Genomic DNA, 24,812 nt, shown 5'->3' with positions numbered 1-24,812 from the left:
ATTAAAATGATACACAAACACACTCCCCTTTGAAAACAGCATTTACATGCGGTGTGGGGACGTGTTTGGCGACTTGTTTGCATCAGATAACAGACAGCTGCACACATACAACACTTTTCCCAGTATTTTCATAATATATTCAAACTGGGTTTTTTTTTTTTTAGAATAGTCAACAGGAAAAGCTGAGGTTCCGCGCATGAACAGTAGGTGGCAGCAGCGCACCGTCCCTGCTGAGCAGGTCTGTTTGCAGACCAGTTGGATTTCCTCTCTGGGCCCATGTAAAAACCTTGTCAGACAAACCATTTAATGTGAATATGGACTGTTTTGACCAAAAAGCTATGATAAAGCTATGCTTATTTCTAGAGTCAATGTCACTTATTTCATACTGAAAATGACAACGGGGAATTTGTTTCCATTTTGCTGAAAGGAGATAAATGACCACAGACAGCTCAGGCTGATGGCGCTAACACATCTGAAGACCTGCTACCAGGAATAGGAAGCAGCGTGGTGACATTTCAGAGATTGCTGCCGTTTGCGTTCCAGAGGATGAAAGCAGAGCGGAGTGGGGAAGAAGAAGACAACACAGACAAAGAAAGCCACATTCTAAAAGACAAGACTGTTTACTATGACTAATGGCATGTGGTTAGCGGTCGCCAAGGCGACTGGCCAGCCATCCGCTGGGGTCTGAGACAAACAGGAAGCAGAGTGAGAACTGAGAACAGCAACTGAAACTGAAACAGCAGTTCCAGCTCTGGTTAAACTGAATGAGCTGCCAGTGTGTGCTTGTGTTGAATAAAGCCACATCTGGGCACCATGACATAAAGTGAAACCCCGCAAAGTATTTTCCACTCACACACACACTTCTCTACAGTCATTACATGAGCTGACTTGCACACCTCAGCAGCAAACCATCAGCTCTCATCTCAGACCCCACCACGGCTCCATTTTCCCCCCATCGAGGCGAAGCTACACGCCCTCACTTTAGAGGACTTTGTTTTGTTTTATCTCAACAGCGACAGATACGAGCTCTCTTTAGAGGCTCAGAAGCTGTAAAGCTGGACTCTGACCGTTATGAGTGCACAAGATAAAGCGCCAGCGATCTAACCTCTTCCTGCGGGTCATAATATCAAGGAAGGCCGAGAATAAATACAAAAACAATCTTTATTTCATTTGTACATGTTGATTCACATGTAGTTTTCTTTTTTCTGTACAAATGACAAACTGATGACATGCTGTGGTGAAAACCTCATGCTGTACAACAAAAAGTAGAACTACCTTTCATTGTTGACATGTGCTTGCAATAAAATCCCTTTTACGCACTTAATGAAGCAGAAAGGAACAATGTGAAAGTGTGTGTTATTCTACACAACCTGGTCGGGCTTTATTAAGGCAAGACAAATGAGGAGTTTCTGAAAATCAACCAGATGTCTGGACTATTTCAGACTTTTACGTGGCAGACAACACTTAATGTAGTGTGGCACATTGAATGTCACAAACAAGTCATGATTACGCTCGGCGGGGGTCTGACCACCGCAGCATCACTGCTGAACATATGAAAGCAATGAAAGGAAGGGGTTTTCTTATGGCTGTTGACAGTTATTAGTATACGCTGCTTTAAATATCATCTACTGCAGCCTTTTGAGAAGCTTTTCCACAGTTGAGTCAACAAAGAAAGAGGAGGGAAGGAAAAAAAAAAAAAAAGCGTTCCAACAACGAAGGCACATGTACTAAACAACTGAAGTAAAGACAGCTCCAACCCCTTTGATCCAGTGAGTCTTCATTAAAAGTTCTAAATAAAAAGTCACCATGATAGTTTTGTGCATCCAGTGTTGAGCCAGAACTTTTAAAGCGGTTCCTATCGGAGCTGTGCTTTAACCTGCAAGCTGATCGGAGGCTCCTGTAACTGAGGGCGCCGTCACTCTAAGGAGGAGCTCGTAGAAAGATTGTCTGCTGCGGCTCGTCTCTGTGCACGAGTTAGAATTTAATGACGATCGAGCAATTTGAGGAATTTTGAGCGTGAAGATTGCTGAGAACAGAGTTGTAGGCGAGACCTGACGTCAACAAAGCTCCCATCTGTCCTATCGGTCCTAATGATCACCGCAACATTTTCACTTGAAGTAAAAGCACAGGGATTTACTCTCACTTCAGTGAAAAGGTATGAACCTTTAGAAACTGAGATTCAAAAACAAAGACTTTACTACATACTTAACAAGTTGCTCAACCCATCTGCGCTGCTGCGGCTGGCAGGAATTCCTCAGCTTTCAGCGCACGTCACGAGCAGACTAAAGCACAGATAGTTTGAATACAGTCAGACTATCAAAAGGCACGTATCTTCTGTAAGGCTTTGCTCTCACTCTCACACAAATACATACACACACACACACACACACCAGTGCTGTCATAAGGTGCTAAAGCAGTTGCAGAAACACATACAAACATATGAGCTATGTACATTATAGACACCAGGACGCAGGAGGAGACACGATGGCATTGTTCACAGTGTCTCTGTCCACTGTGGGACCTTTTCTGTGGAGGTCCTGAGCTCTCCACACAGACGGATACACACACCAGCCTGCTTCCCACTGTGGGGTGAATGAATGTCATTCTTTACACTGATAAAAAATACGCGTCATATCTTTTGCAAATTGCACCGATTCGAATTTCATGTCCATGGGCTGCTTCCATCTGCGTGTCCCCAGTAAAGCATTTCATGCCAACATTTCAGGTAAGTGCTCGGAATACTAAGAGGAAATGTCAGTTTTATGTGATTGGAGATCCTTTAAAATCATAATACGGCGCTGTGTAGTTCAAAATGGCTGCGGCTACGATCGGGGTAACGGATTTCATTTAAAAACAAAAAAGAACTCATCAGTTTGTTAAGCATTAAAAACTCATTAAAGGCTATTTTTTATGCTAAAGAGTTAGCACAAAGCAGCAGGGACACGGATGATGTGAGAGCTCTGCATCCCCGACTTGGGGAGAGGAAACTTTCACTTATCTCGACCCTAAATGCTCGGCACTTAGTGGACTTGGGAAGCTGATGACCAAAACAGATGCAACTATAAATCAAAGGTCTGGAAGTTTGCCCCCCCCCCCTCTCCTTTTTTTTTTCATTTTTTTCTTTTTTTAAAAGGCCCCATGCAGCTCTGATGGAGAAACCAAACGTTCTGTCAGCGATGGCACTCCCCTCATCTGAGGTCAGGAGGAAGTGACATCAGAGGTTTTCCTAATGACGCTGGCGCGCATCTCATGGTTGTGGCTGCTTGGCGTGGACACCATAGAGTTCTGGCTGTAGGTCGGCGTCCAGCCGTTGATGTGGTAGCTGATGAGGGGGGTGGGGTCTCTGGTGCTGGTGACCCGAAAGTTGGGCTTGCTCGGACTGACGAAGGTGGCCATGCTGGGAAGAGAGCATGCAGGGATCCTGAGAACCGATGAGCTGTAATCCCGCTTCCACACCGCACCGACGCCCTGTTGGGAAGAACGAGCAAGGAATAAAAACTACATCAATTATTCAAACGAAGCCTGTGGCCAAAACTGCGCTGAATTACACTAGAAACGGAACTCCAAACACACAGCGGCTTCAATGACCCGCCAGCTGAATCATCATCTGTGTCCAAATATTTGAACTGTAACAGCTGTGCAACACTGGCAAAAACTGCATTTCTGGCTCTATAAGAGGTGACTTCCTGCATTACAACACAGTAAAGAAACACACTCCTGCCAATATGCCGTGTGTGTGTGTGTGTGTGTGTGTGTGTGTGTGTGTGTGTGTGTATGCACTGTGACTAAAATGAACTACAAGAGACAACCTCTGATCAAACAGTTAATGTTTGACAACAACAGTTCCTGACAAAGCCCTCCCCCTTTTTTTCAGTCTCTTGAAACCTTACAGGAAGGAACACACACACACACACACACACACACGCACACGCACACACGAAGCCTTCACTCTCTAGCAATGTTCTGAGTTCTGTCACAAAATGATGACTGTCTCAATTTCCCAAAATGTCTATCATCATCACCACCCCAAAACCTCAAGCTACAACACACACACACACACACACACAAACACACACACACCCTGTTTCAACAGTAGGGATGGAACAGGTAAAAACCTGTTTATCTGAGAATCAGTCAAGTTGGTGATTCATTCTGAGTAAAATATGTGACCAACCTCTTTGGTGTCTTCTGTATCGCTGTCTGTGTCGCTGCCTGTAGAGAAAAAAACACGTGATGGAAATATATGAACTCAGGACACTGTCATTTTGCCACTTATAGATCCAATCAGGGGGTTAAGACAAAAAAAGAAAAGCATGCATCATGATCTGCAGAGCAACCTTTCACACACACGCTGCAGCGCTGCAGCATTTGTGTGTTAATGTAAGTTAAAGGGCAAAGATAGAAAAACAAAGAAAGAGCAGACCAACAGAGCCAGCTCTGCCTGAAAGACGGGTCAGGAAGGAGAAGGGCTGAACGCACACAGAGAGATGAGATAAACAGCCATCAGGGCAGCTGTGAAACCATCAGTATATTCTGCTCCTGTTACATACATCTGGAGCCACAGAAACAATGAAAGCTAAACACTCACAGACTGAAACCGCTTCATTTCAAGTTCATTTTTAATTCTCTGCAAGCTTTCATTTATTTTCTTCCCATCACAGCAGAGAGTATTTTCCTGATCCACATTTAACATCGGACAAGAGTCCTATCAAGATATTTATATGGACATTTTCCTGGCTTTCTGCGCCTCAGATAAGATACGACGGCACGTAGAATGCAGGCACTCGAGTAAATGATCAAACAGAGGATGATCTGGTGTGTGATAATGACAGTTCAAGAGGTTCGTCCTTTGTTTGTTAAAAATGAACAATGTTCAAACACAAAAACTACTCGGAAGCGTGACGGCCAAAGTAAGTGCGTTACCTAAGGTGAAACTCAGAGTGCATCCTCTCTAAATGACAGGTTTTGTGTGTTAAAACTGATCCTTGTCAGGTCTTAAAATGAGAGGACGCGTCACATTTTACACCATCACTACATATTTAAAGAAAACGGAGCCAAAACACAGAAGCAGTGTGTGAAAGACATGAATGAACAGTGTGTAGAAAAAGAATGACTTTCTGTGTGATGTTATCAGCCTGCCGCATCGCTGCGGTGGAACTTTGGCCAACTCTTCTTTATGATATTACTAAAGCTCACTGAAGTTTCTTAAGGTCCCACCTCAACATTTCAATCAGGCTGAGGTCTGGACTTTAACTGGCTCATTACAACATCCTTTTATTTTTCAGACATTCTGTTGTGGATCTGCTGCTGTGTTTGGGATCATTGTCCTGTTGATGACCCAGTTTCAGACAAACTTCATGGTGGACTCAATGACTGCAAGGTGTCCAGGTCCTGTGGCTGCAGAACCAGCCCAGATCATCAGCCCTCCACCACCGTGCTTAACAGTTGGTATGAGGTGTTTGTGCTGATATGCTGTGTTTGGTTTTGTGCTGCTGTGCATTATGACCACACATCTGAACTTTGGTCTGGTCTGTGAAAGGACTTTCTCCTGCAACCCGTCCAAACAAGCCATACTTGTTCAGTCTTTTTCTTTTACACTCTGACCTTGGGATGAACTTGCTGGGAAGATTGGCAGCTGTCTTGAATCTTTTCCACGTGAATAATCTTTCTCTCTGTGGAATGATGGACTCCAAATAGTTTGGAAAGGACCTTATAACCCTTCCCAGATTGATGAGCAGCAACAATTTCTTGTCTTTCCTCCTTGACATTATGTTAACACACACCTGAATGCTTCAGAGCTGGCTTTTATGGGAGGTGCTCACACCTGCTGATTGAGTTTTTCACACATTGCTTCTACATTTTGGTTTAGTTTTTAATTGAATAAATAATGAAAGAGTGTATTATGTCATGTGTCGGTGTTTGTCTTAAGTTGCATTTACCTCATTTTAAAACCTCATTACCTCATTGATTTAGGAGTTGTTTTTCATTAATTATGTTAAAAAGAAGATATTATGCCTTGTGCACTTTAAGTTGATTTTATATCATTTAATTTAATAATTTAAAAGTGTTAATAAACAAAAAGACAAAACCTTATTTGTTTATTTGTCTTTTTTTCTGATCTGATCCGTGACTCTGACCCGAGAAACGATCTGAACCGTGAGCTTTTTGATCCGTTGCACCCCTACAGTACAGTGAGGTAAAGTGTGTCTGTGTGTGTGTGTGTGTGTGTGTGTGTGTGTGTGTGTGTGTGTGTGTGTGTGTGTGTGTGTGTGTGTGTGTGTGTGTGGTCTCACCGCAGCATGAAGACACAGGAGAGATCTGGAGCGGGTACGAGTGGGAGGAGCTAACAGTCTGTTCTTCGTTTTCAGTGGTCACTTCGATAGTCTGACAGACGTACGGCAGCTGCTCGCTGTTGATGACGTGATCCTCTCCTGAACTGTGAATCGCTTCAAAGGAACAGACATACAGGGATCATAGAGACACACTCAACTAACGAATAGCCAGAAAGAGGTGAAGGTGTAAGAAAAGACAGTAGTGTAATACCTGAGCCACTATCAGACACTGTGACCTCTACAGCTTCCACCTTAAGCATGTCCTGCTTAACAGAGTCCACAGGTCCGGCATGACCTGCAGGAGGAGTCGTGTCTGGAGATGGAGACTCAACCTGAAGAGGAAAAAAGAAGATAGTCCCTCTGACTTCAGTGTCTGGGGCCAAAAAAGAGGACTCCCCCACACTGTACCTGTCATTTTTATTCCATTTTAACCACAATAAAACACAACTCAGCCAGGATGCAGTGACACTACTTATATGACTCGCTTGAGTAGCTCGCCGTTTGAAAGAAAACATTTCAGGGAACAAGGTGATATCATCAGAATTTCGGGTTTAGAAAACACACATTAAACAGGCAGATGTCCACTTATCTGGCCTGCCAGCTTCTAAACAACCAATCTTATTCGTTTCAAACAAAACTTATCAAAAAAGTCTGTTTATATAAATTTAGCAATCCTGCTTAGTTTGAGCCAATGTTGAGATTTCAGCATTTCTGACTCCTTAAACTTTTGTTTTTTTAAATTGATATCATCATAATTTCCCATGTTTAATCATTCTGGAGTCGGTGGAAGGGAAGCTAATGCAGACCACTACCCCCATTCAGTTTTCCTGTTTCTGTCTCTGGAGACAACAGCTGCCTAAATTACAACCAGCAGCAGCCACTGGTGTTACTCTCCCCCTGCCTGCAGAGACACAACCAAACAGGGAGCAATCCTTCATCTGTGCACCACACTTGTGCTCGACTGTATCAACTCGGCCTGGTCTACCCGACAGCCAATCGCAGCAGAGCCTCTGATCATATCCAGCTAATGCACCACTCAGAGCCGTGTGGGACCAAAATGGCAGAGCTGATTTCTCAAGTCAGATAATCTGGCATTTTGCCACAATGAGGCTTTTTTTTTTTTCATATGCCTTTGCTTGGAAGGTGGTAGCTACACTTCCGAGTACGTAAGTAATTTCAGCTGTGACTGACATATTAACAAACCAGCCAGAAGGAAGGTCTGCTTATCAGCTGCATGTTAAAGTTGAACGTAAACTGGAAGGTGAATAAGAAGAAACCTTCTGTTCTGTTGTTGAGTCACAACTTCCCGTCATCACATCCCAACAAAAACAGCTATCCTTCTTCTAAATGTTTGTGTACCTCTTTATTTCCTTTGGATTTTCCCTCCTTGTCCATCTTTTTCTTTCCTAAATGGACACACCAGCACAAAGAGGCATAGTTTTTTTTAAGAAAATGACTTAAAGCACCTCTCAAACATCACATGCAGTTGTTCAGAGGCAGCGCTCACCTTTCTTCAGGCTCCTCTCTGAGGACGAGAGCATTTTATAAACTCTAAAGGCATTCGTTCCCTTTTTGATGCTTTTATCCTTCACTTCCTCGATGTCTGGCAGGCTGTTCATGGCACAGCGGAAATTAGCTTTCCATGTCTTTGGATCGGGACGGTCGACGCCTGGCTGGTATTTACCTACACACACAGAATTTTAAAAAGCTGTTAAAAGTGTCACTCCTAAAGTGTCTTATTATTTCTCTGGAATATTTCTGGCTGTGGGACTATCCTGCTGGCAAAAATTAAAACTGATCTTTTAGACTTTTTCCACTTCACTATATTATCTTCCAGATAACCCCTGACACTCTAAAGGTCTCTCTCACCTCGGTGTACTTGAATGACAGAATCCTGCAGCTAAACTCTGATTTTTAAACCTTTAAGTATTGCATAACTCCAAAGTTTCTCTGATTTGTGACATAGAATTGGTGTGGTGTGAGACATGCATGAGAAACCGCTAAAAAGGGGAAGTTGTGAGTGTTGAGTCTAGTTAAATCCGCACATTACCGGTGTGTATGGCCCATCTCATGAAGAGCGGCGCGTCCTTCTCCAGGTCCCAGCCGTGACGTGCAGCGTGCATCCACGGGATCTGGAAGATTCTCTTTTCCTAAAGAGATATTTGCAGTTAGTCGGCACCCAAACCGCAGAACTAGTGTCAATCTGCAAGCATGCACAAGCGAACGCTTACTTTGTTAACCCATTTCAGTCCAGGAATCTGACAGGAATTGATCTGTTCCTCCAGCCACGGCCGCATCCTCATTCTCTCTACTGGCATGGTGGCCTGTGGAGTTCAGACACAAACATGCGGTCACGTGCAGCTGTACATGGCACAGCTGCCCTGCTCCTCAAACAAAGAGGTGACTCCACATCAATGGTATATTCATGATATAGCAACTGACAACAAAAATAATGGAGCACGTGGCATCTCTCTCGCCGCCCAGAGGAAGCAACTACTTAAGGTTACTTTTCATACCAACAATCGTTTCTGAGCAAAACAAAGGAGATCCATGTCAACTTTCCATGAGGTTGTAAAGATAAGGCTTTTGTGGTTTAATGTGAGCTGTAAAGAACAGACGCCGTAAACTACTGCTCACAGATCAAATACGACTGCTGCTCTTTGCCTTCCACGACACCAATCAGAATCCATATAAACTTAGGAGTAAAAAAGCAGAGTTAAACAGAAAATCCCCCCCAAAAAAGACAATGAGTCCTGGTTGCACATTTGAAAAAACAGGAGAAGACTTTTTGATACGAGGACCGGGTGACCCCTGCTGCATGATAGGATCAAAGTCCATGGGTCTGACACTCCCAGCTGCACATTACAGTGTGCCAACACACCGCCTCCTGGTGAGAATGAGCTCCCCGACAGGTCAAACAGGGTGACATGGCACAGCATCAAATGCTAAATATCAGACTTTTTTTCTCTTTAATATGAGTTACAGGCCTGAAACGTCCAGCTGCATCCGCCTCGCTGCTGAAACGCTGCACACTCAACAAGCCGACACCAGTACAGGATCACACGCTTAACATCAGTGTGTGTGTGTGTGTGTGTGTGTGTGTGTGTGTGTGATACACAACCCTGAACACAGTAATTCTGCAGTGATAAAACGCGTGTGGCAATTTGTGTATCCCGATTTCACAACGAACACTGTAGATAAGGCCTGAACGGGCAGATACAGTTCCAAACCAAGCCTTCAAATGCGTTCAAAATGGAAAATAAAGACTGCGTGACGTCTAAAGCTAGCAATTACAACCACAACTGTAAAAGTCTTGTGCAACGTTTGAACTCAGCAAAAGACACAGAACGCTGAAGAAACACTTTTGTGGTTTCGAAATTACCTTTTCTTCTGCTTGCAACATACAAGAAATACAAATATAAAAATACATCATTTCCTTTTCTTCACCGCCGACCAACAATAACAAGACAGGTTACGGGTAGCACTGGTTAAAACAATATACCCCCTGTGTTGTGTTTTAATGTCAAACAAATTCACGAAAAACCTTAACGTCCACGAGTCGGTGCCGAATATGCAGTTGTAAACGACTTAAAACACGCGAAACTTCAAATTAGCAAAGAGCCAAACTGTCACATGTTGGCAAATATTATCATATTCCACACCATAGGCATTTTACCGCAGACTCTTTGTGGCTGTAGGCATGTTTAATTGTGGGGAAAGTTTGATTTAGCAGTGTGTGGTCGGGTCAAAAGTTAACGGCGGTCTGTCTGACAGCGTGCTGACCCAAAAACAACGAAGCCAAAAGTGAAAATAAATCCTAAAGCTCGTCAACAAAGCAACAGAAAAACTACAGCAGTACTTTCACTTACAGGGCGAGCTAGGGGATCTGTCATGTCGTCCTGTAGGAAGTCAGTGTTGTGAGAGCAAGCCAAGCAGCGTTAATATGCGGAAATCAAATATTACCTGTTCAGTTTGGACGGCCTATAGCTTCACAGTGCTGCCGTCGGAATAACAAATGTGGCCGAAGTTTGACAAGTAGTTCGAGGTTTTGAGTGAAAATTGAAAAGGTTAGCCGTCGTTTATTTCTGTTTCAGCATTCAGACCGAAAGCAAAACAACGGCAGCTTCGGGAAGTGAGGGCTAGGGCTGGAAATCCCCCTCCAGCTCTCGTGCTCTCGCTTTGGGTCGATCTTGAGTGGCGTCGCGGAAGTCTTTTTGGCCGCTTGCGCGCGCCTCAGAAAGACTCCACGCGAAGAGGGCTCACTCTGATCTAGTTTTTTTCAAAATGAAGACTTTTTTTATTATTTACATTTTATCACGTAATTAAATTACTCCGATTTCTCTTCGTACTTATTTAAGATTAAGATAAGCTCAAAGCTCGCAAAATAAACATATTTCTATTATTTAAAAAAAGAGTGCATCTATCTGAGTCTAAATTTTGCCTCGATACAGTCGTTCTGTATTTCTCCGCCTATGTCTTGAAGCTTTGCGAGTTGTGGGACTTGGCTAATGCGGTAACAACATTTCTTAGCATAATTAATAAGTGAGAGTCTGTGACTCTCCACATCTACTCGCTCTAAATAACTACAACAGGCCAAAAACAAGCTTTAAGGGGCCCGTCCCTGTATTGTTTCTCTCAAGTAAATAGACGATCTTTGAGCTGTATTTCATTTTCACTTCCTCCATCTCACCCTCCTCCCCACATGCAGCCACACCAGCTCTTTCTGTTATGCGCGGCTGCTGCAAGAAACGAAACCAGAAACTTTACAGAAGTATTTGTGTGTGCGTGAGGCTCAGCACCTGCAGTTTGTTGGAAAATTGCATTTTCATTATATTTGCCTATACCCCGAAATGGCCAATCGAAATTAATGGTGCGGTTTCATTTGAAAATGTTTGCAAGAAAAAGACATGTAAATACATCCTACAAGCGAGAGGTGAAACCCATAACGCTTGCGCAAACACACTTTCTGTTTACAACAGGGAAAACAGCTTTAAGAGTATACAGGAACAGAAAGGATGACTTTTGAAAAGCACAACCCGCACACATGTGCTTCTTGATAAATAGAAGGTATCAGGGGGCAAGTGGCAGCTCAGCCCAGCATACACTCATGGTTATCTCTTTCTCACACTCGCGCTCTGCAGGAAAAACTAAGGAGTGGTCTGTCAAACAGATGGAGAAGGTTTGAAATTAGACAGCAAGTCTTATGGACGAAAACAAAAGCAGCTATGTGGGCAGGAGAGAACACAAAAAGGTAGAAACATAGAGTCATAAATGCATGACATAGAATTCCTACAGCTTTCATTTCATGTACTGCAGAAGTATGAAGCGGCACATAATAAATCATCACTATGTATGTACACTATTTAGGTTGTTTGCCAGTCTGAAACAGTCAAGTCTGTGTTAACTTGATGCCAAGGAAGAAATATATCAGCAATTAAGCAATTGTTGATGCCCGTCAATCTGTTAAGGGTTATAAGGCCATTTCTAAATAACGTGCAGAGCTACATCTCAGACTCTATGGGCTTCTGTTAGTATGTTAAAGTTCATGACAGTAGAGTTAGAAAAATAATTAACGAGAACACGGTGGTGGAGGGCTGATGATCTGGGCTTGTCTGCAGCCACAGGACCTGGACACCTTGCAGTCACTGAGTCCACCATGAACTCTTCTGTATACTAAAGTATTCTAGAGTCACATGTGAGGCCATCTGTCTGACAGCTAAAGCTGGGCTGAAACTGGGTCATCAACAGGACAATGATCCCAAACACAGCAGCAGATCTACAGCAGAATGTGTGAAAAAGAGAAGAGTCAGGGTGCTGCAATGACCCAGTTAAAGTCAACCTGACTGAAATGCTGAGGTGGGACCTTAAGAGAGCTGTGCAGAAATTAATGCTGAAAACCTCAATGAACTGAAGCAACTTCATAAAGAAGAGTGAGCCAAACAAAATCAAAGATTGATCATCACACACAAGTACAAGAAAACAAGTATTTCAGGTTATTGTTGCTAAAGGTGGTTCTGCAAGCCACTGAGTCACGGGGTTGACTTAAGTTATTCATTTCCTCTGTATTTTGTCTCAGTTCTTTGGTTAAACAAATAATTACACTCTATTTACATATGTGTGTAAATGAAATTCTCTTGAAAGATGACAGGTCTGAGGAAACACTGCTCCCGGTCGTCTAATCAGAAGCTGTTAGTGTCTTTAAAAAACAGTTTGATCAGAGCATCAGGGGTTAAGTTTAACCACATTTGCAGTTCCTGGAACAATGAAGGTCTGCTGATTCATGAGAGCCCTGCAGAACGTCTTGTACCGTTTCTCTGGCTTCCCCTGGTGGCTGCACGCTCACACTGACCCTCCTGAACTGATGATCATTTATGGAAACATTTTTCAAACCAACATTCCCAATATTATCTAGCGGGCACATTCTGCTCGTCACTCCCATTATGCATTATACAGATGATATAAGTAAATCAGCTTAATATACATTTCAAACGTTTTTCCCACTGTGGAGGGAAACCAAGGCCGTAACCATGGAGTCAGCATTGGTGGGGACCAAATCTCTCTCTTTCTATATATATAAATAAATTTGCTATATATTGGGGGGGACATTTTGAGCATATCTGAATATGGTAATATGGTAATTTCGGCCTTGAAGGAAATAATCTGAAGCCTCTAAGTGGTTCCATAGCCAGCTATGACATTTCTCTCATAGACTGTCATAAATGATTCAGTCAACGGGATGTCTGCAGGGTTTGCTTTCGGTAACAGAAAATAACTGCCGTGTTTCTCAGGAACTCCGGAGCAGGAACAGGTCTTAGCAGGTTTTTGTGGAGATGTGGTTCTGGCATAATTAACTCCACAGACCAAACTTGTATGTTGTCACATTTGGCGTAATTCTGTGCTTTGCAAAGCGACATCTGAGGCATGATTGTGTTTCCAACAGACAGTGAATTCTGTTTGGTGAAAATGAAATGTGAAGTTCAATTCGAGTCTGTCGGTTTCGTTCCCATCAATCATCCAGGAAGTGCACAATAACCACCTGCATAATGACTCAAATGAAATCAGGCTTTGCATGACAACTTTTATTTCAAACCCAGTCTTTCTAGTGTTTTTCCCATTTTCACCCACTTAAACATTAAGAGTTGTCATTTTATCATTAGGAATTATCTGTGAGCTTCAGTGTTTTTAATTACTCGGCAGGCGTGGGTGAGGGTGACATTTATTTCCCTTTACCATCAAATGAGCCCAGATAACTATAAACCATTCTTGTTAGTGGCATAAAGCATGACAGGAGTAATAGTGCCACACACAGTTGTTAGTGGGGTTTTCTAGCTCTGCAGATGCTTCTGCTCTGTTCTGCAGGTGTTCGGGTCCACTTGTTCCCTCGGAGGGAAGACTCACTTCAAATACAAAGTATCCTCACATGGAGCATGTCTGTCCCGATGGGAGTGGGCTCCTCCGGGAAGACAACGCCCGTCTCGATATTTAGAGAACGACGGTTCACTGAAGGTTTTGATGAGGATGAACAACATTCGAGTGACATCGTAAGAATAACCGAACACTGCAGGAAGATTTTAGTAATGCTACTTAATGCACACAGCTTACTGCAATATACAGCATCTATGTACAGACAACTGTCCCAACACCCTACTGTAGTTCTACAGCCACGAAAGAGTTAAAATGATATATGATAAACACGATAATCTCCTGTTCTACATTAACTGTGCAACACAGCAGAAAACAGATGCATATGAAATCTGTGACACCAGCAGAGAAATCCCTGACACAGGTGGGCTTTTTCTACTTGGGAAAGTAAAAGTCTTTGGTCAACATTGAGACCACAGAGGGGATCTGCTTCTTGTTGCTAAATCCAGGCAGGTTGCAGGAAGACTCAAAGTGCAGCGCCACCTTCTGGTTGACTCGGGTCAGAATCTGCATTAGCTCCAGCTCTCCACTGAAGCGCTGCAGCATCTCACACAGAGACTGTATGAACCAGGAGCCGTTGCTCATGTTCCTCCAGGAGTAGTAGCCTGCGGGTTAAGTGACAGTTTTAGCCCTCAGACGCACCGGCAGGCAGGCAGGAATATGAACAGGAAAGGAACCATTGGTGGTTACCTGGAGCGGTGGAGTAGCAGTACAAGCAGTCCGCCTCTACGGGAATCCTCTCCGACATTTCCTCTCCTGTGCTGTCGGTCTCTATGCCGTCATCCAGGGCCGTCCCACGGCATGCCTAAAAGGAACAGGACATCCAGGTATTATGTGCACATCAACTGCTCAAATGTTGAGGGGTATTGTGATTGTTTGGATGGGGAAGAGCTTAAATAACAACCAATAAATGGTTTTGATTGTTCATTTTTACCCCCGAGAAAACATAGCAAAACATTTAGACTTTATTGTTACAAGCTGCTTTTAATTCGTTTTAACTCATCAGTTGGATGTAAAGTAATCTGACACACTTGTACACGACATAATTATCTTCTTGTGTTTGGAGTTGAGTGTCTGGCAGATAATGTCAAACATACAGTATTACTACTGAGTCATTTCAAGAGAAACATAACAACAAAGGTTTGTTTAAATAAACATTTCAATGACAGCGGAACATTCCAACCCGTGTTCAACAAAGAAGGAAGCCTGACCTGTATGAAGAAGAGCTTGGGTTTCCCCACCAGACTCTTACAGCCTCTTCCTTTAAAGCATTTTATCAGACTGTCAAACTTTACTAAGCCGTCAGTGCCGTATATCACACCCTCATCTCCGTGACTCAACAGCACACACACAAAGGATGCACTCTGACTGTGGTCCTCTGCAGATGCTGGAAACAAAGAGGAACACAGAGAAAGGAGTTATCAGTCCACCTTTAAGTTCCACTGAAAGGAAATGTGATGATCCAGCAATGCACCACCGCCTCACGCAGCTATGACAAAAAAAATCATTTTGGTGAAGCAAAAAAAAAAAGCAGGTAACAAAGAGGAGGAGTTACAAAGGTCAGAATGTCTCTCCACTTTAAAACAGCCACGACAAAGATGGTCCGAGTGGAAAAGTGGCCATTGCTTCAAGAGGAAAATAACAACGTGTGTTTGGAGTTCACTGAACTTTCTGGCCATCATGAAAGCATCTCATGTGGTACAAACCAGCAACTCTTAGAGTACCGCCCCCACAGTGCAGCATGATGGTGGCAGCTTCATAATGTGGGAATGTATGTCTGGGGTTAGATACTAAGAAGGAAAGCGTATTTCACCATTACAGAGGCCATAAGCATACTGCGAAAGTAACACTTCAGTGGTTTAAGGGACAAAATATATATATTATTCGTAATATGTAAACTCGTAATATATATATACATATAATATATAACATATAATATATATATAGATATATTTACATATATATCTATATGTATCTATATATATTGGAATGGCCAGTCAAAACCCAGACCTCTATCTGACACAGAACCTGTGATATGACATGTGCTAAATTACAGTATATCAGCAGAACCCACAAAGCTTGAAGGAGCTGGTCGCAGTTTAACAGGATGGGGAGGAGCTGCATAAATGAGAAACTGTTACCCCTTAACATCAGCTTTTCCATCTGATCCACAGTCTGGTCATTGGCCAGTTTGGTCTTGTAACCCAGTTTGTTGAAGGTCTTCATAACAGAAGCAGCATCAACATCTGTCCCGCTACGATCACTCATTCCTGGAAAAACACAAACAGGAATGTGTTAAAGATCAGTACCAACGACTCAGAACATATGTGAACCCAGTGTGAGACTCTCTCTCTGTCGTAACAGGACAGGCAGGTTGTCACGCTGCCACATTTTAAATGGCTGCTTCTTGTTCAGTCATGTGTTTATGCAAATCGAGAAACTCCACTCATCTGCTTTGTGCTCATCGTGGCACAAAGAGGCAAATATTTCTGAGCTGATCTCCAAGAAGGAAGCTTTTAAAAGCTAAAGCAAAACTCGTTCTTAGGTCATTCCAAAAAACGCACTGGAGCGGCCAAAAAAGAAAGCTTTGTCCTGTCCAAGCGCCTTTGAATCCGAGGTGTGTGCACTGTGTGCAGCTGTATTTACCGGTGCTGCGGTGGAAGTTCTTGTTGTTGATTATCAGACAGGTTCCCATGCACTGGTAGTCCATCCTGTAGCGGTAAGGGTCGTAGTCTGGTGGCTTAACGCTCGCGCTGCGTGAGGAGGAGTCTACCTCCTCAGCTTTCTTACCATCACTTGCAGCTGCTGGTCTGAAATGTACACACAAGCACACACGCAGGCTCATAAAAGGACGCTTCGTTAAAAAAACCCGAGGAGCTTGTCCTGCCTCGCCATCAACGGCCGGTTGAGCTCTGTGCCCAACAGATGTTTGCGCTCGCATCTTTTCCAAGAACACATCGCTCAGGATTAAATTAGTCAGCCAGATAAGGACTTGTGGTCAGACAGTGAGCTGTGCGCCATATTCACCTCTTGCTGAAAAATTTCAGGGCGTCCACGGCGTCCCCGCCAGCTTCAGCCATGTTTCTACAGAACAGAAAACACAGGAAATAAGATGAGTGAAATACAGATGACCACTCGCTCTCCTTGGCGTCCTGGAATATCGTTTGCGCCGCCATTGAAATCACAAATTTTGTTCAACTTGAGTCAAACGCAACCTCAGAGCTTCTATATGGGTTGTTTCTTTTTTAGCCAGTCAGCAGAAAACAAACCTGAGACAACATACAGTGGCTCTCAAAATGACTCCCCCTCTTTGGTGTTTTCCCTTTTTATGTTTGTGTTCCAACCTGTAATTTAAATTTAAAAGAGATTAAAAACGAGAAGTGGTTCGTATGCATGTCTCCCCGAAGCCAGACTCCTCCAGCTCCTTCGGGTCAGATGGGTCCTGCTGGTGTTCAGCAGCATTTAAGACTTTAATCAGGTCATTCCAACACAATTAAATGTTTCCCCTTGAATCACTTGCTTTAGCAGCTTGATTTGAGCCTCTGTCCTGCTCGAAGATCTCTGGAGGACAGAAACAGGATATTTCCTCTAAGATTTCCTTGTATATAGCATCAGTTCGGACTATTTCCGTATAGTTTTTACATTGAAAAAAATCTATTTAATATACATTGATAACATACAGTATGCTTATAGCCTCATTATAAACATATCCTTGGATTCACATGTTAACAAAAACTGAACTATATATATGTTTTTAAAGGTTGTCTTGGCTGCCCTATTGCCAAAGCAAGGTGTCGGTTCAGATCTAGACCAACTTCCATGTGGAAACCACAGAAACCACAGGAACCACTGCGGCTATAAGCTCTGCGTGTGTCGTCACTGTGAGTTTCTGAGGATCACTTTTCATCAGCTGGCGATGGGCTCACAGCGAAACTCCGTTGACTGATCAGGCAATTGGCTCTGCTCTACTTATCAGGAAACGCAAGCCATAACACAGGAACAACAATGTGTTAATAACGTAGTATTTCAGTGACACGAGTCACCTTTTAACTGCGAGTAATAACACTTTGACCGCTCGTAAAATTTGATTAACAGCACAACCATGCTTTCGATTTCCCCGTAGAACTGCAGGCTGCAGCACCTATTTAAACAATTTCCCTCTGGAACAATCCAGTTCATACAGAAGGGAACATCAAAACCTACTAAATTTAAAAACTACTTCAGCTCTGTGAGGGCATGAAGCAAAACCCGTACGAAGCAGCATTTAGCTAACTACGGTGCGTTCCGATACAATTTGTACAACATAACAAGTGAAAGTAAGCAGCGAGTATGTGAGAAACAACATGCAAGCAAACTTTTAATGTATGCCTTAACGCACTGGACAAGGTCTTCTAGCAATTTATAAGACACAAAAATGAATGACAAAAGAGCTTCATACTTCTATCAAACGGTCCGTGTCGGCTCACGCCCTCTGTGGAACAGCTACTGTAGTAATTACACCTACCGCCAGCCTTACCTGTTCAGTAGCTGTAACAAGCACGACAAACTTCCGTGGACCACATAAAACGTTAATAATAATCGTAGTAATAATAACAATACGTAAGCATACCTTCTTAAAAGACGTGTCGTAAGTCACAAGTATCAAAAGGTGTTCTGACGAAATGTAATTTTTACAAGGAAACGTCTTATCATTCAAGGTGCAAGTGTGAAACTTTCCGCCAATCAGGAGTTGCGCTGTGAGTGGGTGGTTGGGAGCAGAGCTCTGGTTGGGAGGAAACTCCTCCGGAGTCGGACGTGATGACGTACAGCACGTCAACAGCAATCCCTGACTGTTCTTACAAAATCTGCACGGGGAAACTTCATGTTCTTTTCTTGTTATGACATTTAGGTTTGGAATTTCTTTCCCTTTTTTTCTCGAACAGCTGAAAAAAAAAAAATTAAAAAGATGCTGTTTTAATATAAGTTTATTGAACATATATTGCATTTGTCAAAACAGTAAACCAGGTTAGACTGGCCTGAGTGGCAAAAATGAAAGTAGGAAGATTGTTAAAAAAACAAACAAACAATTTTTATTTTCTTAAAGCAGTTACAATTGCTCATAACATAAAGTATATGTCTGTGTGAATATGGCACAACTTGTTATTCTTGTGTCCCCTTTTTCTTGTCTTTTCTCTGGTCTGTTGTTGACTCCTCGCGGTTGAAGCTTCGTCTCCAACAGTAAAGCCGGTAAGCTGGGTGCCCCATACTGCAGAGAGGAGGGAGAATATTACCATGGGTAATAAAAAAAAAGTGGGTTTTTTTTCTCTAGTGCCACCTAAACATGCTCAGTGCTGTGGGTCTTTACTGTCTCTTTCTCTGTGGGGTTCTTGCGTCGGTGGTCCAGGTATTGGCTACTGAGCCCTCTGATATCGCGGAGGAAGGCTTGGCCTCGTCTCAGATCAGATAATCTGTTTTGAAGTTCCACTTTCTCCTTCTGCAGCAACCACCCTTGCCTCTCTGCACTGATGGACCAGTCACACAAACATTTCACGCAAAAGTCAGGCAACTTTTTTTGGAATGGGACCGTAGCTGACAAAACCATGGATGCTCCAAAGAAGACTTTAGTGTAAGCACATGACACTAATGGGGAACTTTGACTTCTTCTCACCTCATGAGCTCATGCTTGGCATTCAACAGTCTCTGTGTCTTCGTGCGGATCAAAGAAGCCACCTGACATGGGCAGAAAAACAAAACACACAGTAAACTGTTGATGCTGCCTCAGATGGCAGCATCTGTAACCTCAGCCACACCAGCTGTCCTGAGACTGCAGCTTGAATCAACGCCGTCATATTTTTAACACGTTTAACATATTGTTGACATAACATGTTGACATGTTTCAGTCCAGATGCTGAAAAGTAACAGCTGCCATAGTTACCTTGGCGTTTTCTCTCTTTAGAACCCTGAGGTCCTTGTATAAAGAGATCTGGAAGAGAAGAGACAGCAGAAAATGTGTATATGTGATCAGGTGTTTGTTGCAGGTTCGATTCCCCCCACGTGACAAGTGACAAGACACCAAACCACAAGCAGCTTTAAACCGCAGGTGAGAACCTTACGTAGCAGCTCTGTCAGAGCGTGCGTGAACGGATACAAAGAACCACACTATGAAGCACTCTACTGAACCGAGCTGAGGGTAAAAAGAACTATGCAAGTGCTGGCGCTTTACTTCTGGTTTGTTTGAGTCGACATTTACGACTGACTGCATTGATGAGGTGCTGGTTTCTTTGGGGCAAACACTCTCATGAAGGTGTGTGCAAATAGTAGGTTGGAGCTGATTTTTGCTACAAAACATTAAAACAAATCTAACCTTTTCCAAGAGTTGGTCTTTGACATTGTTGGAGAAACAATCGATGGCCTGTTTGAGTGCTGTGGACTCCACAGACTCCCTGAAACAAAAAACAATGACAACTCACATGACAGAACCCCTTAAAAACATGTACCGTAATAGTTCAGATATGGGTTTGTACCTGTACTGGTCAGAGAAATCAAGAAGGGCATCTAACACCACCTCCAACTCTGTCGCTCCTCGACCACCGTACCTCTTCCTGCTGCGTTTATCAGCACTGGCTTTCTTAGCTTCTCCGGATGCGCTGCCTTCAGGTAGAATGTTTCGGTTAACATGGTTCACGTTTCATCAAGAATTGTAGGAAACCGTTGTTGTTATACTTCGGACCTCAGAGAGGCCGATACCTACGCTCGCCTCTTCCTTCTTACCCGATGAAGACTTTCTAGATTTGAACCTATCAGATGAAGACTTTTGAGTTCTTCCAAAGCTTGGCATCTTCGACCGCTTTGGACTTGGGTTCTGAGGAAAAGAAACGCAGGTAAGATGTCTGAATGTGGTGCATTGTTGTGCTGCGATGCAGTTACTCCGTACCCAGCTGGTGTCCTCGTCCACATCCTCATCTGAGGACAGGACTCTGCTGCGTCGCCGCTGGACTGTGCCAGAGTCAGATTCCTCCTGGAAGACATTTTATTTATTTATTTTTCCCCCTCACAGTATAATAAAAGTCTTATTTTTATATGAGACTTTACACAGCCCTCCCAAATACAGTCACATGAAAAAAAAAATAAAAACACCCTCTTTCAAGTGTGGTTTTATGAGTTAGAACACGGTAAAACAAAATGATCTGCTCCTCAGGAGGTCTTAAATTGTCTTTTTCTAACCGTGCTTTCATGAACTTTAACCTTTAACAGCTTACTGAGGCCTAGAGAGTCTGAGGTGTGAGACTTTTACAGCCTTTGTGCGACTTCGGGACTTCTGCTGGTAACTCTGGCAGTTCTTTAAATCTATTACGATGCATAACCATGGCAACATGAATGTCGTTAACCTGTCGGAGCAGCTAACTGAGCTTCCCAAAGTCCAAGTAATGCCTGGAATAAGAGCCCATATCAAGAAGAAGTTGAAGAGGAGACGTCGAGATGCAGAGCAGGAAAAAAAAATATGAAGAAATGGTGGGAAAAAAAAGGTCAAAGTATTTCTTCCCTTGATCATCATGAGAAGCGTGAGATAACTGGTTGATAAAATGGACAAGTTTGGATCCCCGATGAGGACATGGCAGAACTATTAGGAAAGCATTATTATTTTCTCATAGAGACCTGAAGCAGGAATATCTGTAACACCTCCCAAAACACTCAAAGATAGGTCAAAGATACTCTTGTGCTTGGAGACGGAGCCATATCTAATAGAAACATAAACAGAACAGTTACTTGCAGCTATCCAAGTGCCACCGTCTCTGATGTCACAAAACTACTACCTAAGGTACTAGCAAAACAACAAGGAGTGAAACAGCTGGTTGTAAGTCTGTACAGGCAGACGGAGACTGCAGACAGAGTGGGAAGAGTGAAGGAGGAGGATTACAGAGCTTCCTCACTGCTACACTTCAACTTTCTACAATTGTGAGCTAATTTATATATTTTTTGTTATCTTCAGCAATATAATTTCCCTTTGGAGATAAATAAAGTCTTATTGAATTGAAATTAACTGAATGTAACTCGATAGGCTCCAGCCCACCCGCTACCCGATTAACGGACTGTCGGTATAGAAAATGGATGGATGAATGTAACTCGTGGGTTTTTTCATAGTTTCTCTGAGCATTGCACGCTCTGACTTTGGCCTGAACTTGCTGGGACGTCCACTCCTGGAAAGATTGACAGCTGTCTTGAATGTTTTCCACTTGTGAATAATCTTTCTCTCTGTAGAACGATGGACTCCAAATAGTTTGGAAATGGCCTTATAACCCTTCCCAGATTGATGGGCAGCAACAATTGCTTCTCTAAGATCATTGCTGATGTCTTTCCTCTTTGGCATTGTGATATCACACATCTGAATATTCCAGACCAGCAAACTGGCAAAACTTTATGCTTTTATAGAGGTGCTCACACCTGCTGATGATTAATGAATCAAGTAATAACACAGTTTCACTTCTCAGGTGTTGTTCATCTCTTGTTTTTACTTCATCCTAATATATAAAACCATAGACTTTAAAGAGGGTGTCATTACTTTTTCAAAGTTTATTTTTGATGCCACTTTGAAAACAGCCTGAGTAGCAGAACTGCAGACATTAACATTTGCCCCCTTACCTCTGACTGACCGTCAGTGGTCTTTCCAATGTCTGACTCACTCTCTGTCCTCATGACTTTCTCCACCTGTTGACTTTTTACTGGTCTTGTTGGGAAAAACGAAGACATACGAGTAAACTGATGAAAGGACAAACCGATAAATATACAATTTCACAAAACAGAGGGGTGTGGAGAGTAAGAAACAGTCTCAATGCTTCCAACCAAACACTTCTGGTTACTCTGTTTTAACACCTGCTTTTGGGTAAGGTCATGCATTAGTTTGTTTCCAAATATTTTTGTTTCTTTTTTTTTACATATACTTCTGTACGCTGAGTAAAAGTTCATTCATCGTGTCCAGTTCACTTCCATTTTTGTTCAACCTATATGAGGTGGGTGTTTATCAATATGCATAACTTTCCCATCACTTTTCATAGCACGTCTTGTCATCATGGACTCTGCATGAAGCATGTCTGTGTGTGTGCTCACTTTGCCGCAGACATCTGTCCTGCACTCCTCCTCCCGGCAGGCTTCTTCCCCACCACACGTCGGTTGGCTGTTGGAGCAGGATGACGGCTCCTCTGTGGGACGGCTCTCCGAACTAACCTCTCTTTCTCCACCTCTTCGTCTGCTTGTTTCTCACTCATTCTCTTGTCTGCCCTGCTTAGCACAAAAATAAGCTGCTATCACATCATAATTGCAGCAGTTTAGCGCAGAAAGTAACAAATTCATTTCACTTTACCTGGTTTTAGCCTGCTCCAAAGTACTTCTCTTCCTCACCACCTCTTTCCCTTTCCTCTTCAGAGCAGCTCCACGGTGCTTGCCAGCAGTCTTCAGTGTGTTAGGTACGTTCCCTCTTCCTGCTGTTCCTTTATCCATCTGTCCATCCTCAAAAACATTCAACTCCTCTTCCATGGCGGTACTGTGAAGAGGATCACCTAGGCAACAGAGATTCACAGTAAAAAGGCCGGCAGTAACAATAGTGCTGTGTTCAGCTTTAGCTGTAGGATTAAAGTACAGTTTATGAGTACAGGAGAGGAGGCTAAAATAAGCAGTCCTTTAGTGATGTGGACCCAAACTTCTTAAAATAAGTTTTCCTGTTGCTAAATTAGCCCCAGGTTCAATGTTAGGCGCCGAGTCAGTGGGTAAGTTGCACCATCTGGAGGTAAAAGGACCATCTGATTAAATCTGAATCAAAAGTGAGATGTTAAAGATAATTTATCTCTATGGAAAACTAATCTAAGGATCCATTTTTCCATTCATAAAGCCAAAAATAAATAAATAAAATAATATTCCAAAAATTAGTGATCACGTGACAATATTAGTACATGGTTGCCAAGCTACAGAAGGCGTGTCAACATATCCGCCGTTTCATCTCATCCCGCCCTCCCCTCTGTAGTTTACTGCATTGTGAAAACTGATGAAGACATGATGACACCGACACGGATAAAGGTATAATCTGCACAGACTCACTGTGGTTCAGCTGCAGATCCTCCATGAAGCTGGCTTTGTCGATAGCAGACACGTTGGGAGAATCCATCTGATCAAATGATGAACCTTTCTTCATTAGACCACGACGGAGAACAATAACACGGTTCCATCATTAAAAAAAAAAACCCAGTCAATTCTGCTTTACAACAAAGTGGAGTAATATCACACTTTGCAGTCAAACAAATGCAGCCGATACTTCAGCCATGATGGGTGGACTCACCTGACACTCCCGTGGTGCCTCTCGGAGCACTTTGGCTCCTCTGCCCTTTCTGGTACTGTGGGAACAGGAGGGTAGTGACGCTTTATTTTTAACCCTACAACCGGTACTCCTCATAATGGGAGTACCATTTCAAATAGCCCGCTGAATGCTCTTCCATTTGGTAAACGCATGTCATTATTAGCAAAACAAAGCTCGCGCTAGTTTTCAACCGGTTTGATCATTTTTCTCACGAACAGCAAAACAACCAGAGCAACAACTCCACCAAAGGACAACGGAATATGTATGAAGTTAAAATGACACAGGTTCAACTGTTTGTCAGAAGTAACACTACTTACCTCATTAGTAACAACTGTGGCTTAAATAACAAGTTGCTTTGTTGACACTCGTCCCTCAAACTGAAACAGCTTCCCGCAAATAGTTCAAGTAGCGGACTGAACCATTCCGTATTGACAGGGGTGGATAGAGATAAGGAAATATAAATTATTGTAGTATTTTCATAGGAATAAGAGATTAAACTATATTGTTTCAAACATAAATTTACAAAGAACTATGATACATTATGGCAACTATTCTGCGCATTTTAATGAAACAACCCATCCCGAGTGGACTGTCTTGTCCTACGGAGACCGAAGTGGTTCATTAATAACCGCTGTGACTAAGCAGCAGCAAAAATATCAAGCAAAAATCTTTTATGACCAAGATAATATAAAAAGAACAAATGGCATGGAGTGAAGTTAGTAAGGCTCACTAAA

At 42.9% G+C, this 24,812-nt stretch overlaps 3 protein-coding genes across 6 annotated transcripts; all 3 read right to left on the bottom strand.

Annotated features, from left to right (window-relative positions):
- Positions 1-990: 990 nt before the first annotated feature.
- irf2b (interferon regulatory factor 2b) lies at positions 991-10,544 on the bottom strand. Of its 2 annotated transcripts, none has more exons than XM_072396246.1 (9): positions 10,296-10,544; positions 8,564-8,656; positions 8,383-8,482; positions 7,840-8,016; positions 7,692-7,738; positions 6,544-6,664; positions 6,294-6,446; positions 4,175-4,212; positions 991-3,468 (listed from the first exon to the last, which is right to left on the bottom strand). In XM_072396246.1, exons 2-9 carry the CDS (start codon positions 8,648-8,650, stop codon positions 3,199-3,201), a joined length of 993 nt encoding a protein of 330 aa, XP_072252347.1. In that variant the 5' UTR covers positions 8,651-8,656; positions 10,296-10,544; the 3' UTR covers positions 991-3,198. The 2 variants fall into 2 exon arrangements, with proteins under 2 accessions (XP_072252347.1, XP_072252346.1); XM_072396245.1 differs by lacking the exon at positions 10,296-10,544 and adding an exon at positions 10,202-10,276.
- Positions 10,545-13,396: 2,852 nt separating this feature from the next.
- casp3b (caspase 3, apoptosis-related cysteine peptidase b) lies at positions 13,397-18,464 on the bottom strand. 3 transcript variants are annotated; one of them, XM_072396243.1, is made up of 8 exons: positions 18,364-18,464; positions 18,193-18,281; positions 16,782-16,838; positions 16,401-16,564; positions 15,896-16,024; positions 14,966-15,141; positions 14,445-14,559; positions 13,397-14,359 (listed from the first exon to the last, which is right to left on the bottom strand). In XM_072396243.1, the coding sequence occupies exons 3-8, from the start codon at positions 16,832-16,834 to the stop codon at positions 14,130-14,132; spliced, it is 867 nt and encodes a 288-aa protein (XP_072252344.1). In that variant the 5' UTR covers positions 16,835-16,838; positions 18,193-18,281; positions 18,364-18,464; the 3' UTR covers positions 13,397-14,129. The 3 variants fall into 3 exon arrangements, with proteins under 3 accessions (XP_072252344.1, XP_072252343.1, XP_072252345.1); XM_072396242.1 differs by having other exon boundaries at positions 18,193-18,300; positions 18,364-18,454; XM_072396244.1 differs by lacking the exon at positions 18,193-18,281 and having other exon boundaries at positions 18,364-18,459.
- Positions 18,465-18,840: 376 nt separating this feature from the next.
- cenpu (centromere protein U) lies at positions 18,841-24,501 on the bottom strand. The gene is made up of 14 exons (XM_072395304.1): positions 24,396-24,501; positions 24,061-24,115; positions 23,823-23,910; positions 23,092-23,287; positions 22,839-23,024; positions 22,374-22,458; positions 20,668-20,751; positions 20,505-20,595; positions 20,258-20,384; positions 20,098-20,176; positions 19,669-19,716; positions 19,402-19,463; positions 19,099-19,255; positions 18,841-18,999 (listed from the first exon to the last, which is right to left on the bottom strand). The coding sequence occupies exons 1-14, from the start codon at positions 24,398-24,400 to the stop codon at positions 18,841-18,843; spliced, it is 1,422 nt and encodes a 473-aa protein (XP_072251405.1). The 5' UTR covers positions 24,401-24,501.
- Between the last annotated feature and the right edge of the window lie 311 nt (positions 24,502-24,812).

This window comes from Leuresthes tenuis, unplaced genomic scaffold (genome assembly GCF_036924035.1).
Source record: "Leuresthes tenuis unplaced genomic scaffold, fLeuTen1.0.hap1 SCAF_11, whole genome shotgun sequence".
NCBI classification, from domain to species: domain Eukaryota; kingdom Metazoa; phylum Chordata; class Actinopteri; order Atheriniformes; family Atherinopsidae; genus Leuresthes; species Leuresthes tenuis.
Note: the sequence above shows the minus strand (reverse complement) of the source record. Positions and strands in the feature narration are given on the sequence as shown.

What these genes read in the sequence shown, in the direction of transcription:
- cenpu (XM_072395304.1), bottom strand. An exon ending in GGATCTGCAGCTGAACCACA is followed by an intron (nt 23,288 to 23,822) that starts GTGAGTCTGTGC and finishes TCTGTTGCCTAG; the next exon opens with GTGATCCTCTTCACAGTACC. An exon ending in ATCTAGAAAGTCTTCATCGG is followed by an intron (nt 20,385 to 20,504) that starts GTAAGAAGGAAG and finishes TTCTACCTGAAG; the next exon opens with GCAGCGCATCCGGAGAAGCT.
- casp3b (XM_072396243.1), bottom strand. Translation starts at nt 16,834, where the DNA reads ATGGCTGAAGCTGGCGGGGACGCCGTGGACGCCCTGAAATTTTTCAGC. An exon ending in GAACTTCCACCGCAGCACCG is followed by an intron (nt 16,025 to 16,400) that starts GTAAATACAGCT and finishes GTGTTTTTCCAG; the next exon opens with GAATGAGTGATCGTAGCGGG. An exon ending in CTGCTACTCCACCGCTCCAG is followed by an intron (nt 14,360 to 14,444) that starts GTAACCACCAAT and finishes CTTAACCCGCAG; the next exon opens with GCTACTACTCCTGGAGGAAC.
- irf2b (XM_072396245.1), bottom strand. Translation starts at nt 10,225, where the DNA reads ATGACAGATCCCCTAGCTCGCCCT. An exon ending in GAGATGGGCCATACACACCG is followed by an intron (nt 8,017 to 8,382) that starts GTAATGTGCGGA and finishes CTGTGTGTGTAG; the next exon opens with GTAAATACCAGCCAGGCGTC. An exon ending in AGTGTCTGATAGTGGCTCAG is followed by an intron (nt 6,447 to 6,543) that starts GTATTACACTAC and finishes GTTCCTTTGAAG; the next exon opens with CGATTCACAGTTCAGGAGAG.